General features: G+C 35.2%; 1 protein-coding gene across 4 annotated transcripts in view; it reads right to left on the bottom strand.

Annotated features, from left to right (window-relative positions):
• ROCK1 (Rho associated coiled-coil containing protein kinase 1) overlaps positions 1-12,947 on the bottom strand; it is a 152,750-nt gene that overhangs the window by 74,350 nt on the left and 65,453 nt on the right. For all 4 annotated transcript variants that reach the window (XM_045886953.2, XM_045886954.2, XM_045886955.2 and 1 more), the window contains exon 10: positions 1,123-1,282. In XM_045886953.2, the coding sequence (XP_045742909.1) occupies positions 1,123-1,282 (160 nt within the window). The remainder of the gene's footprint in view (positions 1-1,122; positions 1,283-12,947) is intronic.

Here is a 12,947-nt window from a genome sequence, read left to right as displayed (position 1 = left end):
AAAGTTTTGACTATAATGACAAAATGCTTCACTTTAAAATATATCCATTTCCTCACTAGGATACGAACATCTTAAAAGAAGGTACTAACCATATTTTATTCATCTTTCTCCCTGCACCTTGGTGCTTAGTATCTATCTGACAAAAAATAAGTTGGCAAACATGTTTGTTGAATGAATGAATGAATGAATGAATGCTCAGCATACTGAAATAATGTTAAACGTTTTATTTACATCTCGTCTTTTGAAGACTAAAGCTAACATTAGCTCATACTAATAACAACTAACATTAACTGAGTGCTAATGTTCTAAATGTCCTACTGTTTTGATTTAATTAACCCTTACAAAAATCCTATGAGACAAGTATTATTATCATCATCATCCCTATTTTTGAGGAAATGGAGGCATAAAAGGTTAAAGTTATTTGCCCAAGGTCACAAGATCTTACATGATGTAAGACATGGTAAACTCATTTAGTGATTTTTGGTGAGGAATCACTTAATTTTTGCATTACTAAAAATTATAGGCCTTTGTAACATCAATATAATGATGGTAATGCTAGAAAACTCTTTGTTCTTCCAAAATGTATTATAAAACCAGAGCTCTTTGGGTAATGAGATTAACCAAAATATTAGTATTGATAGAATCTTTTAATTTATTAATTGCTGTAACTTGAACACATATAGTGCATCCCTCAGCAAACAATTTCTGAAACACAGTATCTTGATCATGGATGAGTCTAAAAGAAATGAAATATGGAATAACACAAATACCATGCATCACTGAAAAATGGCATATTAAGATATCTCTTAATATACCATTAAATGTTCTCGGGCGCCTGGGTGGCTCAGTTGGTTAAGCAACTGCCTTCGGCTCAGGTCATGATCCTGGAGTCCCAGGATCGAGTCCCGCATCGGGCTCCCTGCTCGGCAGGGAGTCTGCTTCTCCCTCTGACCCTCCTCCCTCTCATGATCTCTGTCTCTCATTCTCTCTGTCTCAAATAAATAAATAAAATCTTAAAAAAAAAAAAAATGTTCTCGAAGGGATTTTTAGATACCCCTAAGAAAATAACAGACCATAACAAAATTATTACCCACCCCTAAAATCAACACTTAACATACTCACCTACGATTGCTATAATACGTAAATCCTACAAAAGGTAACTGATTGCCAACAAAAGCTTTAGGTATGGGGAATGTTTCTTCATCTCCTTTATCTTCTTCCAAGTCATCAAAATTACTTGTATCGATGTCACTACTTAAATCCGGTACAACTGGTGCTACAGCTAAAAATGGAAACAAAATTAGTAGTTGCTTCAAATTTAATATGAAAATAAAGCAAAGATTCCATACAAACTACTAAATGTTTCTTATATATAAGTAAGTTGCAAACTACAGATTCCAAATGGGTTGAATCCTATTTTAGTCAATTTTATTAGGATTATTAATCAACTGATATTGACCATTATAATTCTATGAAACACCACCTTCAAAATCACCTATAATTATCATCTATACTTCAAGTTTAATTTGAATATTACAAGTATTAAGGTCTGTTTTAGAATATATCATATAAAATATGCAAAAGCAGTTAGGACTACAGAAAAGACTTTTCAGAAACCATAGCATACTAAATTGTACTCAAAGATTCAAAGGTGATTGGTTTCAAATACAATATTTTGTTTGTTAATCTGCTGTATATCAAACTAGAAATCAAGCTTATGTCTTCACAGCCCTGGATAGAACAATTTGGTATTGAAATATATTTATTCATCTAAAATCTAGATGGTTTATATTCACTCCCCCAGCTCAATATCTTTATAATATTAAGTCACAAGGAGCAATGTATTTTTTTTTTTTAAAGATTTTATTTATTTATTTGACAGAGAGAGACACAGCGAGAGAGGGAACACAAGCAGGGGGAGTGGGAGAGGGAGAAGCAGGCTCCCTGCAGAGCAGGGAGCCCGATGTGGGACTCGATCCCAGGACTCCGGGATCATGACCTGAGCCGAAGGCAGTCGCTTAACCGACTGAGCCACCCAGGCGCCCCTGTATTTTGAATTGTATTTTCAGACTAGCCACCTTCCCTGAATCAAGTCATTAAGCGAAGACTCAGGGAGGTATTTATGAAATGGCTGTTAGGAAAAGAGGGCAGAGATTTAAAACATGGACACAATTTTCAAGAGTTATAAACTTGATGGAGAGTGAGGCTCATATTTACTTAATTAAGTAAAACCATATATGGCAATGCTTAAAACTTCATAATACGGGAGAAAATACCATTTGAGAGTAATACTACTAGTATCTTATTTTGAAGCTTGAATATGCTACAGAGAGTCATCCAAAATTTAGAAAAAATGTGTTTCAGTTTAAAGATATAGTGTTAAAAAAAACAAGAATAGCAACAAAATATTTAATAATTATTTTAGATACAATCATGTCATATTGCCTCAAAAAAAAAAAAGATGAAGATGAGCAACAAAAAATAACTGACCTGGTTTCATGGTATTAATCTCTTATAGAAAGGAATAGATTTTCTATTGAATCATCTGGGTTTTCCAGACAAGAAATGACTATTGTTGTGCATCTCAGATACAGTGAATTATTTGATGAATTTGGGAATGAAACAACAATTTAACCCAAAGAAGCTATAATACTAACAATGAATGAGAAAAGATCTTTTCCACCGTTCTCTTTTCTTAATGACCAGGAGAACTGCCTGACTAGACAGTTCTAGCTTCCTAATAATACTAACTGCCTAATTTGTAAAATGATGGGGAGGAGGGGGGAAGTTGTCTCTCCTTGTGAAGCAAATAAATCAATTATGGTCTTGGCATAAATTCTACTTTAAAACAGTGGTTCTCAATTTTGAGACAATTTTGCTCCCCTGGGGGACATGTGGCAATGATTGAATACATTTTTGGCTCTCGTAACTGGGGGAGGTGTGCTACTGGTATCTAGTGGGTAAAGATCAGGGATACTGCTAAACATCCAAGAAAGTTCAGAACAGCCCACACAAAAAAGATTTAGCTGATCTAGTGTTAGGCTAAAAAACTCTACTTTAAAATTATCATATAAGATCGATTTTAAAAGGAAACAGAGCATGTTTGGTGAATTTTCTCCTGCTGTTTCAGATGAATCTAGTCTTTTTATAGACTATATACCATTTTAGAGTAGTTTTAAAATGAGACAAATTCTGTTTAAATTCTGAGATACAAGTAGGGGAAGTCCTGGGCGAATTATAAAAATAATACTTCGTCTACATTTAAAGTAAGACATTTAGGTTTTACAGAATACCACATAATCATGTCAGAACTAATAAATAAGAATAAGGATAAAGATAGCTTTACAGAATTATCATTGATATATAGAGTAATCCACTTATAAAAATTTACCTTTCCATAAATAACTGGTAATACAGGAATCATGTTCCATAAAAAGGAATCTAGCTGATATTAAAAAAAAAAAAAAATGGTAGAGTAGGAAGCTCTAAGAAGCCACCTTTTCACCGAAGTAGCCATTATGCTGGCAAAAACTATCAGAAGCAACTTTTTCAGAACTCTGAAATCTAAGAAAAAACCGACAACAAGCAGGGGAGTGTTTAATGAAGAAAGAAGCTACTAAATTTTGGCATTTCAGGAATTGTCACTGGCTGACCAATGACATAATAATGGAAAACAGACTTCAGTGATCACACATGACAAGGAATACAGATTTTGTAAAAATAGTTTGAAAGAGTTACTAAACAAATGCATGACTGAAGCCCATAACAAGCAACAACAGCAAACCTGGGAAGGGGGAAATCTGATTTCCAGAGTTACACTATTCTGTTCAAAATGTCCGGTTTTCAAAAAAAAATTACAAAGCATGTAAAGAAACAGAAAAAGTATGGACTATTCATGGAGAATAAAGAAAATGTCAGAAAATATCACTGACATTAGATTTTCTAAACAGACCTTAAACAGTCTTAAATGTGCTCAGAGAGCTAAAGGAAACTACGGACAAAGAACTAAAGGAAACCAGGAGTATGATATCTTAACAAATACAACACACCAATAAGGAGATAGAATAAGGAACGAAATAGAAATTCTGGCACTGAAAAGTACAATAGCTGAAACTACAAATGCACTAAAAAGGTTCAACAGCAAATCTGAGCAGGCAGAGGAACCAGTGAATTTAAATAAGACCACTAATATTATCAAGCGTAGGAAAAGAAAGAAAACGGAATGAAAACGTAAACTCTTGGGACACCATAATGCATACCAACATACACAGTATGAAAGTCCCAGGAAAGTAGGGTAAGGGGCAGAAAGAATATTTAAAGAAATAATGGCTCCAAACTAACCAACCTGATGAAACATATGAATCTACACAACCAAGAAGCTCAATGAATTCCAAGTAAGAAAAATTTAGATCCACGCCATGACACGTTATAATAAACTTTGAAAAGACAAAAAGATAATTTTGAAAGCAATAGAAAAGTGACTTGTCATACATATACGAGGAATCGATAAGATTAAAAGCCTAGTTCTTGCTATAAACATTGGGGTGCATGTGCCCCTTCGGATCAGTACATTTGTATCTTTGGGGTAAATACCCAGTAGTGCAACTGCTGGGTCATACGGTAGCTCTATTTTCAACTTTTTGAGGAACCTCCATACTGTTTTCCAGAGTGGCTGCAACAGCCAAACTATGGAAAGAGTCTAGATGTCCATCAACAGATGAATGGATAAAGAAGATGTGGTGTATACATATACAATGGAATATTATGCAGCCATCAAAAAAAAAATCTTGCCATTTGCAACAACGTGGATGGAACAGAGGGTATTATGCTAAGCGAAATAAGTCAATCAGAGAAAGACAAGTATCATATGATCTCACTGATAAGAGGAATTTGAGAAACAAGACAGAGGATCATAGGGGAAGGGAGGGAAAAATGAAACAAGATGAAACCAGAGAGGGAGACAAACTCTAAGAGACTCTTAATCCCAGGAAACAAACTGCAGGTTTCTGAAGTGGAGGGGGGTGGGAGGGATGGGGTGGCTGGGTGATGGACACTGGGGAGGGTAGGTACTATGGTGAGCGCTGTGAATTGTGTAAGACTGATGAATCACAGATTTGTACCCCTGAAACAAATAATACATGTTAATAAAAAAGAAAAGAAAAGCAAAATAAATTTAAAAAATAAGTAATAAAAAAAAGCCTATTTCTTTTTTTAATAAAATAGGATCCACGCCCAGCATGGAGCCCAACACAGGGCTTGAACTCACGACCCTGAGATCAAGACCTGCACTGAGATCAAGAGTCAGATACTTAACTGACTGAGCCACCCAGGCTCTCCTTAAGAGCCTATTTCTAAGCAGAAACTTTGAAGGCCAGAGGCAGTGAAACAACGTATTTGAAGTGCTGAAACAACGGTTCAGCAAGAATTCTACATCCGGCAAAATCATTCTTCAAAAATGAAGGAAAAATTAAAGAGATTACCCAGGTAAAGGAAAGATTAGAGACTGTTGCTAGTCACACTACAAGAATTGTTAGGGTTTTTTAAGGTTGAAATGAAAGGACACTAGACACTAACTCAAAGCTTTGTGAAGAAATAGAGGTAACTACACAGGTAAATATAAGAGCCAAGATTATGTATTTTTGCTTTATAAATCCACTTTTCCCCCTATATGACTTAAAAGAAATATGCATAAAACAATTATAAATTTATGTTAATGAGCACAGAATATATAAAGATGTAATTTGTGACAATAACAACATAAAGGAAGAAAATGGATTTGTAGAGAAACTTTTTTTTTTTTAAGATTTTATTTATTTGTGAGAGAGAGAGAGAGCGAACACAAGCAGGGTGAGTGACAGGCAGAGCAGGCAGAGGGAGAAGCAGGCTCCCACTGAGCAAGGAGCCCAATGCAGAACTCGATCCCAGGAACCTGGGATGACCTGAGCCAAAGGCAGATGCTTAACCGACTGAGCCACCCAGGCATTCCTGGAAGCAGTTTTCATATGCTTCTGACAGTAAATTGTATCAATTCAACCTAGATTGTTATCAGTTTAGAATACTAAATGTAATCACTATAAGAAAATGACTAAATAATATATAGAAAACTAATTGAAGAGGGAATCAAAACAGTACACTATAAAATAATCCAGTAAACAAAAAAGGTGGCAATAACTCAGGAGCTGAGGAACAGAAAGAAAAAATACAGAAAACAGAACAATGGCAGAAGTCTTTACATACAGTATTCACTTTAAATTTAAATGAATTAAAGTCACTAATTAAAAGGTAGAGACTGGAAGAATGGATTAATAAAATTGATCAAATTAAATGCAGTATATAGAGACTCACTTTAGATCTACAGACATAAATACATTTAAAGAATGAAAGAAGATATTCCATGGGAAAAAGAGCTGGGGTACCTACACTAGTATCAGACAAAATAGACATTTAAGACCATTAAAATAGCAAAAAACAGGACATATTGATGATATTGATAAAAGGGTCAATTCCTCAAGAAGACAGAACAATTATAAACATATATGCATGAACACCATAGCTCCAAAATATATATAATAAAAAATGACATAAATGGAGAAATAGTTCTAAAATAATGGTTGGAGTCTTCAATAACCCACCTTCAATAAATGAACAGAACATCTAAACAAAAGATGAATAAGAAAATGCAGGATGTGAAAATATCATAAAGCAACTAGATGTAACAGACATATAAAGCTCAATCCACCACCAACAGAATACATATATTGTACATGAGACAATCTCCAGGACAAACTTTATGTTAGGCCAAAAAACAACTCAATAAAGTTAAAGAGGCTGAAATCATACAAAGTATCTTCTCCAGCCCATGATGGAATAAAACAAGATATCAATAATAGAAAGAAAATTGGAAGTTTCACAAATACCTGGAAAATAACACACTCCTTTGTCTCAAGTTTTTATTTAAATTCCAGTTAGTTAACATATAGTGTAATATTAATTGTAGAAGTAGAATTTAGTGATTCACTTATATATAACACCCAGTGCTCATCACAAGTGCCCATCACCCATTTAAACACCCCCCACCCACCTCCGCTCCAGCAAGCATCTGTTTGTTCTCTATAGTTCTATTTTTCTTTGTTTTGTTTCTTAAATTCCACATATGAGTTAAACCGTATGGTATTTGTCTTTATCTGACTTACTTCACTTAGCATAATACACTCTAGCTCCATCTATGTCATTGCAAATGGCAAGATTTTGTTCTTGCTAAGTAATATTCCACTACATATATATATACCACACATCTTCTTTATCCATTCATCAGCTGATGAACATTGGGCTGTTCCCATAATTTGGCTACTGTTGATAATGCTATCAACATCGGGGTGCATGTGTCCCTTTGAATCAGTATTTTTGTAAATTTTGGGTAAATACCTAGTAGTGCAATTGCTGGATCATAGGACAGTTCTATTTTTAACCTTTTGAGGAACCTCCATACTGTTTTCCAGAGTGGCTGCACCAGTTTGCATTATTCCCACTGATAGTATAAGAGGGTTTCCCTTTCTCTACACCCTCACCAATATCTGTTGTTTCGTGTGCTGTTAATTTTTGCCATTCTGACAGGTGTCAAGTGGTATCTCATTGTAGTTTTGATTTGTATTTCCCTGATGATGGTGATACTGAGCATCTTTTCATGTGTCTGTTAGCCATCCGGATGTCTTCTTTGGAAAAATGCCTATTCATGTCTTCTGCCCATTTCTTAACTAGATTATTTCTTTTTTGGGTGTTGAGTTTGATAAGTTCTTTATAGATTTTGGATACTAACACTTTATCAGACATGTCATTTGCAAACATCTCCCATTCTGAAAGTTGCCTTTTAGTTTTGTTGATTGTTTCATTCGATGTGCATAAAGTTTTTATCTTGATGAAGTCCCAATAGTTCATTTTTGCTTTTGTTTCCCTTGCCTCTGGAGATGTATTCTAGTAAGAAGTTGCTCTGGCCGATGTCAAAGTGGTGAAAACAACATGCTCTTAAAAGAAACCAATAAGTCAAAGAAGAAATCACAAGGGAGATTAGAGAAAATGCTTTGAGACAAATGAAAATGAAAACAAAAACCAAAACTTAGGGGATTCAGTGAAAGCAGTACTCAGAAAAATTCTAGTTGTAAATGCCTGCATTAAAAAAAAAGAGAGAAAGATCTCAAATCAATAACCCAGCTGACATACTAAGGAACTAGAAAAAGAAGAGCAAACTAAGCCCAGAGCTACTGTTAAGGAGAGAAACAATAGAGATTAGAGTACAGATAAAATACAGAATAGAAAATTAATAGTGAAATTAACAAAACCAATAATTAGTTTTGGGGTTTTTTTTGAAGATTTTATTTATTTATTTGACAGAGAGAGACACAGCGAGAGAGGGAACACAAGCAGAGGGAGAGGGAGAAGCAGGCTTCCCGCAGAGCAGGGAGCCCGACGTGTGGCTCGATCCTAGGACCCTGGGATCATGACCTGAGCCGAAGGCAGACACTTAATGACTGAGCCACCCAGGCGCCCCTCCCCTTTTTTTTTTAAAGATTTTATTTATTTGACAGAGAAAGACACAGCGAGAGAGGGAAATAATTAGTTCTTTAAAAAGATCAACAAAATTGACAAATCTTTTACTAGACTAAAGGGAAAAAGAGGGGACAAATCAGAAATGAAAGTAGGGATATAACTACCGACTTTCTACAAATAAAAACAATAAAAGGAAAAACTACAGGGGCTCCTCAGTGGCTCAGTCAGTTGAGTGTCTGACTCTTGATTTTGGCTGGGGTCATGAGAACAAGCCCTGCATCAAGCTCCATGCTCAAGCGGGGGGGCGGGGGAGGTCTGCTGGAGATTCTCTCTCTCTCTCTCCCTCTCCCCCTCCGTTTCTCCCCCGCTTGCATTCTCTCCTCTCTAAAATAAAAAAAATAAATCTTTAAAAGGAAAAAACTACAAGCAATTGTACATCAACATATTAGATAACCTAGATTAAATAAGTTCCTAGAAACACACAAACTACCAAAACTTATTTGAAAAAGAGAATCTGAAGAGACCTACAAGAGATTTAATCAATAATCAAAAATGTCCCAACAAAGAAAAAAAAAAAATCCAAGAAAAGACTGTTTCACAGTTGAACTCTACCAAACATATGAAGGAGGTTTAATGCCAATCCTTCTCAAACTCTTCCAATAAATAGAAGGAAGACAAATTCATTCCATGAGGCCAGAATTATTCAGACACCAAAGCCAGATCAAGACACCACACACACATCCCCCCAAACCCCAACACCTCCAGATGCAAAAATCTTCAAGAAAATACTAGCAAGTTGAATGTAGCAGCATATTTAAATGATTACATGCTATGATCAAGTGGGATTTATTCCAGTGTGGGTCATCATATGAAAGTCAATTAGTGTAATATATCATATTACCAGAATTAGGAGGAAAACCCATGTGATCATCCCTATTAACACAGAAAAGTATTTGACAAAATTCAATACCCTTTCATGATAAAAATACTCAGTCAACAAGGAATAGAGAACTTCCTCGACATGATAAAAGGCATAATAAAAAACCCACAGCCAATGTCATACTCAACTAGTGAAAGACTGAAAGCTTTCCGGCTACGATCAAGAACAAGACAAGGACTCCATCTCACAACTGCTATTCAACACAGTATTACAAATTCCAGTCAGAGCAATTAGGCACATATATGAAACAAAAGGCATTCTCATTGGAAACATAGTCAATGCAATCATTACCAAGACCCCAATGGAAAAACCCACTTTAAAATTCATACGGAAATCTCAAGTGATCCCAAACAGCCAAAACAATCTCGGAAAAGCAGAAAGCTGAAAGATTCACACTTTCTGATTTCAAAGGCTACTACAAATTTATTGCAATCAAAACAGTGTAGTACTTGCATAAAGACAACTCAATGGTATATCAGAGACAGCCCAGAAATAAAGCCTCACATATGTGGTTAAATGACTTGAGAAGGGTGCAAGACCACTTAATGAAAACGGAGTTTTTTCAACAAACGATAGTAGGAAAACTGGATATCCACATGCAAAAGAATGTAAACTCTACCTAACACCATATACAAAAATTCACTCAAAACAAGGGAAAGCAATGACTCCAACATTTATTTGTACACCAGTGATCAGAAAAGCATTATTCACAATAGCTAAAAGGTACAAGCATTCCAAGTGTCTGTCAATATGTGAACAGATTTTTGAAAAATGTGGTATATATGCAGTGAAATATTATTCAGCCTTAAAATGGAACAAATTTCTGATATGTGCTATAACATGGATGAACCTTCAAGACAAGCTAAATGAAATACATCTACCTCAAAAAGATAAATATTGTATGATTACACTTATTTGAGGTAACCAGGACAAACTCATAGAGACAGAAAGTAGAATAGTAGCTACTGGGGTCTGGGGTTAAAGGAGAACAGAGAGTTATTGTTTAATGTGTGAACAAATTTAGTTTGGGATGATAAGAATGTTCTGGAGATGGATGGTAGTAATGGCTGCACAACAATGTGAAGGTGCTTAATGCCACTGAGCTATACAGTTAAAAATGGTTAAAATGGTAAATTTTATGTTATATATACTTTACCAAAACAAAAAGATAAGTTTCTTAAAGTTTGTTTTTAAAACATGACCCGAACATAATACTGGGAAAGTCTAAACTCTTATGACCCTGAAACTTGCTAGACCCTCAATTCTTTATCCATGAAGCCTACATTGGTAATTTCTCCCATGAGAATGTACAACTCTGAAAGAGAGGACACTAGACTTAATTAATCCACAGAACCTGGAATAGCATATATGCGCTTACAAACAATGCATTTTGTTTGTTTTTAAATAAGTGGAAAACTTACCACATGAGCTGACAGTTACTCCTGTTATCATCTTGTGTCTTTTCCCACCAGCTATAGGTGGATTAGGTAATGGCAATATCTTATCTCAAATGAGATCATGAATGGCAAAGTGTTTTGCAAATTACATTATTATATTTAACATAGTATTATTAATAATGTATCTGTTACATGTAACAAATGTTACCATTTTATTTTCCCCAAAATTTAACTGCCAAGAATGTTGATTCACTACATTCTACTTTGTATAATTCTGAATGCTATTACTTAAATGGCACATGGTATTCCAGAAGATCTAAGGCTTTGGAGTCAGACAGATTTGAATCCTGACACTGTCATTTACTAGCAATGTGACCTATAGCAGGTTATTTAGGTCTTTTCATTCCTTCTTTAATTCCTTTCTCTAATCTCATGCCTGTCATTTCTTCAATTCTATTTCAAGTGAGTAAAAAAGTAATTTTACAATCTTAATAGTCTGTGCCTCTAAATTAAGAGTGAATAAGATCAGGAAGCTCATGGAAATTCTGCCAAAAATCAAGCTATTTTGTACACTGCTCCCACACCACCAAGGAACAGATGGTGAAGATTAACTGCCATTGTAGCTTATAGACATGTAAGTGGTAAAATACCAAAAGAATACTATTTGGAAAAGGTAAACAATTCTGCCAAAGAAAATTGGAGAGTCAAAAAAATTTTAAAAGAATTATAACTGTTATATAATTTTTAAAAGCTTAGCAGGTCAGAGAGGTCAGTTCACAATAAAAGTATTCTTGGTATTTTAGGGGTGGGAAGTGAAGAAAGGGTAGGAAGAGGAAAGGGGAAGAAGAGAACAGTAAGTTCTACAGACTTCAATTTTTTTCTTTCTTTCTTCTTTTTTTAACAATAACCACAAAATAGGAGCTATTAGGATTAGGAAAAGATATAAAAATGTTTATAGGTATGTTAAATCTAAGTACAGTACAGCAAGATCATAGATAATATAAATTTTAAAAAGAAATATCAATAATACTAATAAAATTACCTCCTTATAGAAATTCTTTTTTTTAAGATTTTATTTATTTGACAAAGAGAGACACAGCAAGAGAGGGAACACAAGCAGGGGGAGTGGGGGAGGGAGAAGCAGGCTTCTCGCTGAGCAGGGAGCCAGATGTGGGGCTCAATCCCAGGACCCTGGGATCATGACCTGAGCTGAAGGCAGCCACTTAACAACTGAGCCACCCAGGCGCCCCATAGAAATTCTTTTTTTTTTTTTTTAAGATTTTATTCATTTATTTATTTATTTGTCAGACAGAGAGAAAGCACAAGCAGGGGGAGTGGCAGGCAGAGCAGGCAGAGGGAGAAGCAGGCCCCCTGCTGAGCAAGGAGCCCGAAGCAGAACTTAATCCCAGGACCCTGGTATCATGACCTGAATTGAAGGCAAATGCTTAGCCGACCGAGCCACCCAGGCATCCCTAGAAATCCTTTAAAAGTTGGTTTAAAATAATAAAGTAATTCACTTTACCCGTTTTTTAAATTAATAAAAAGTTACATCGAAGAGGTATAACAATATCATAAAATGCCATTGATTTGGACTCCCCAATTCCACTGGACTATGAGCTCCGCAAGGTAAAGAACTTTTGTTGGTTTGATCACTGATGTTTTCCTAGTGCCTGAAATAGAACAGTGCTCAGCATATATAGCAGGTGTTCAGTATTCACTTCCCACCCCTAAAATACCAACAACTAGGTTACCTCCTCTCCTAATTATTATTAGTTTTTCAATACACAAAAGGAAATACGTCTTCCCTATTTTTGAGAGTACTTTACTCTGTGGTTATTCTATAGTTATTTATACATTGCTTCACTTTGAGAAAGAATTTAAACCAATACAAAAGATATTTTGTATTTTCTTTAGTAGCCTTTCAAATTTTCTTCAGATTATATTCATATTTGTATGTTTTCAGCTTTCTTCAACTTCTAAGAGCACAGCTTGAAAAAAAAAAACCCACAAAGTTTTTCAGTGCAACCATTCATCATCTCACTCTACTCATCTCTGTCTTTGCAACG

The sequence above is a fragment of the Mirounga angustirostris genome, unplaced genomic scaffold (assembly GCF_029215605.1).
Source record: "Mirounga angustirostris isolate CCGP_5_RB_7025 unplaced genomic scaffold, mMirAng1.0.hap1 SCAF_14, whole genome shotgun sequence".
NCBI lineage: Eukaryota > Metazoa > Chordata > Mammalia > Carnivora > Phocidae > Mirounga > Mirounga angustirostris.
The sequence above is the reverse complement of the archived record's forward strand: the minus strand, read 5'-3'. Positions and strand labels throughout refer to the sequence as shown.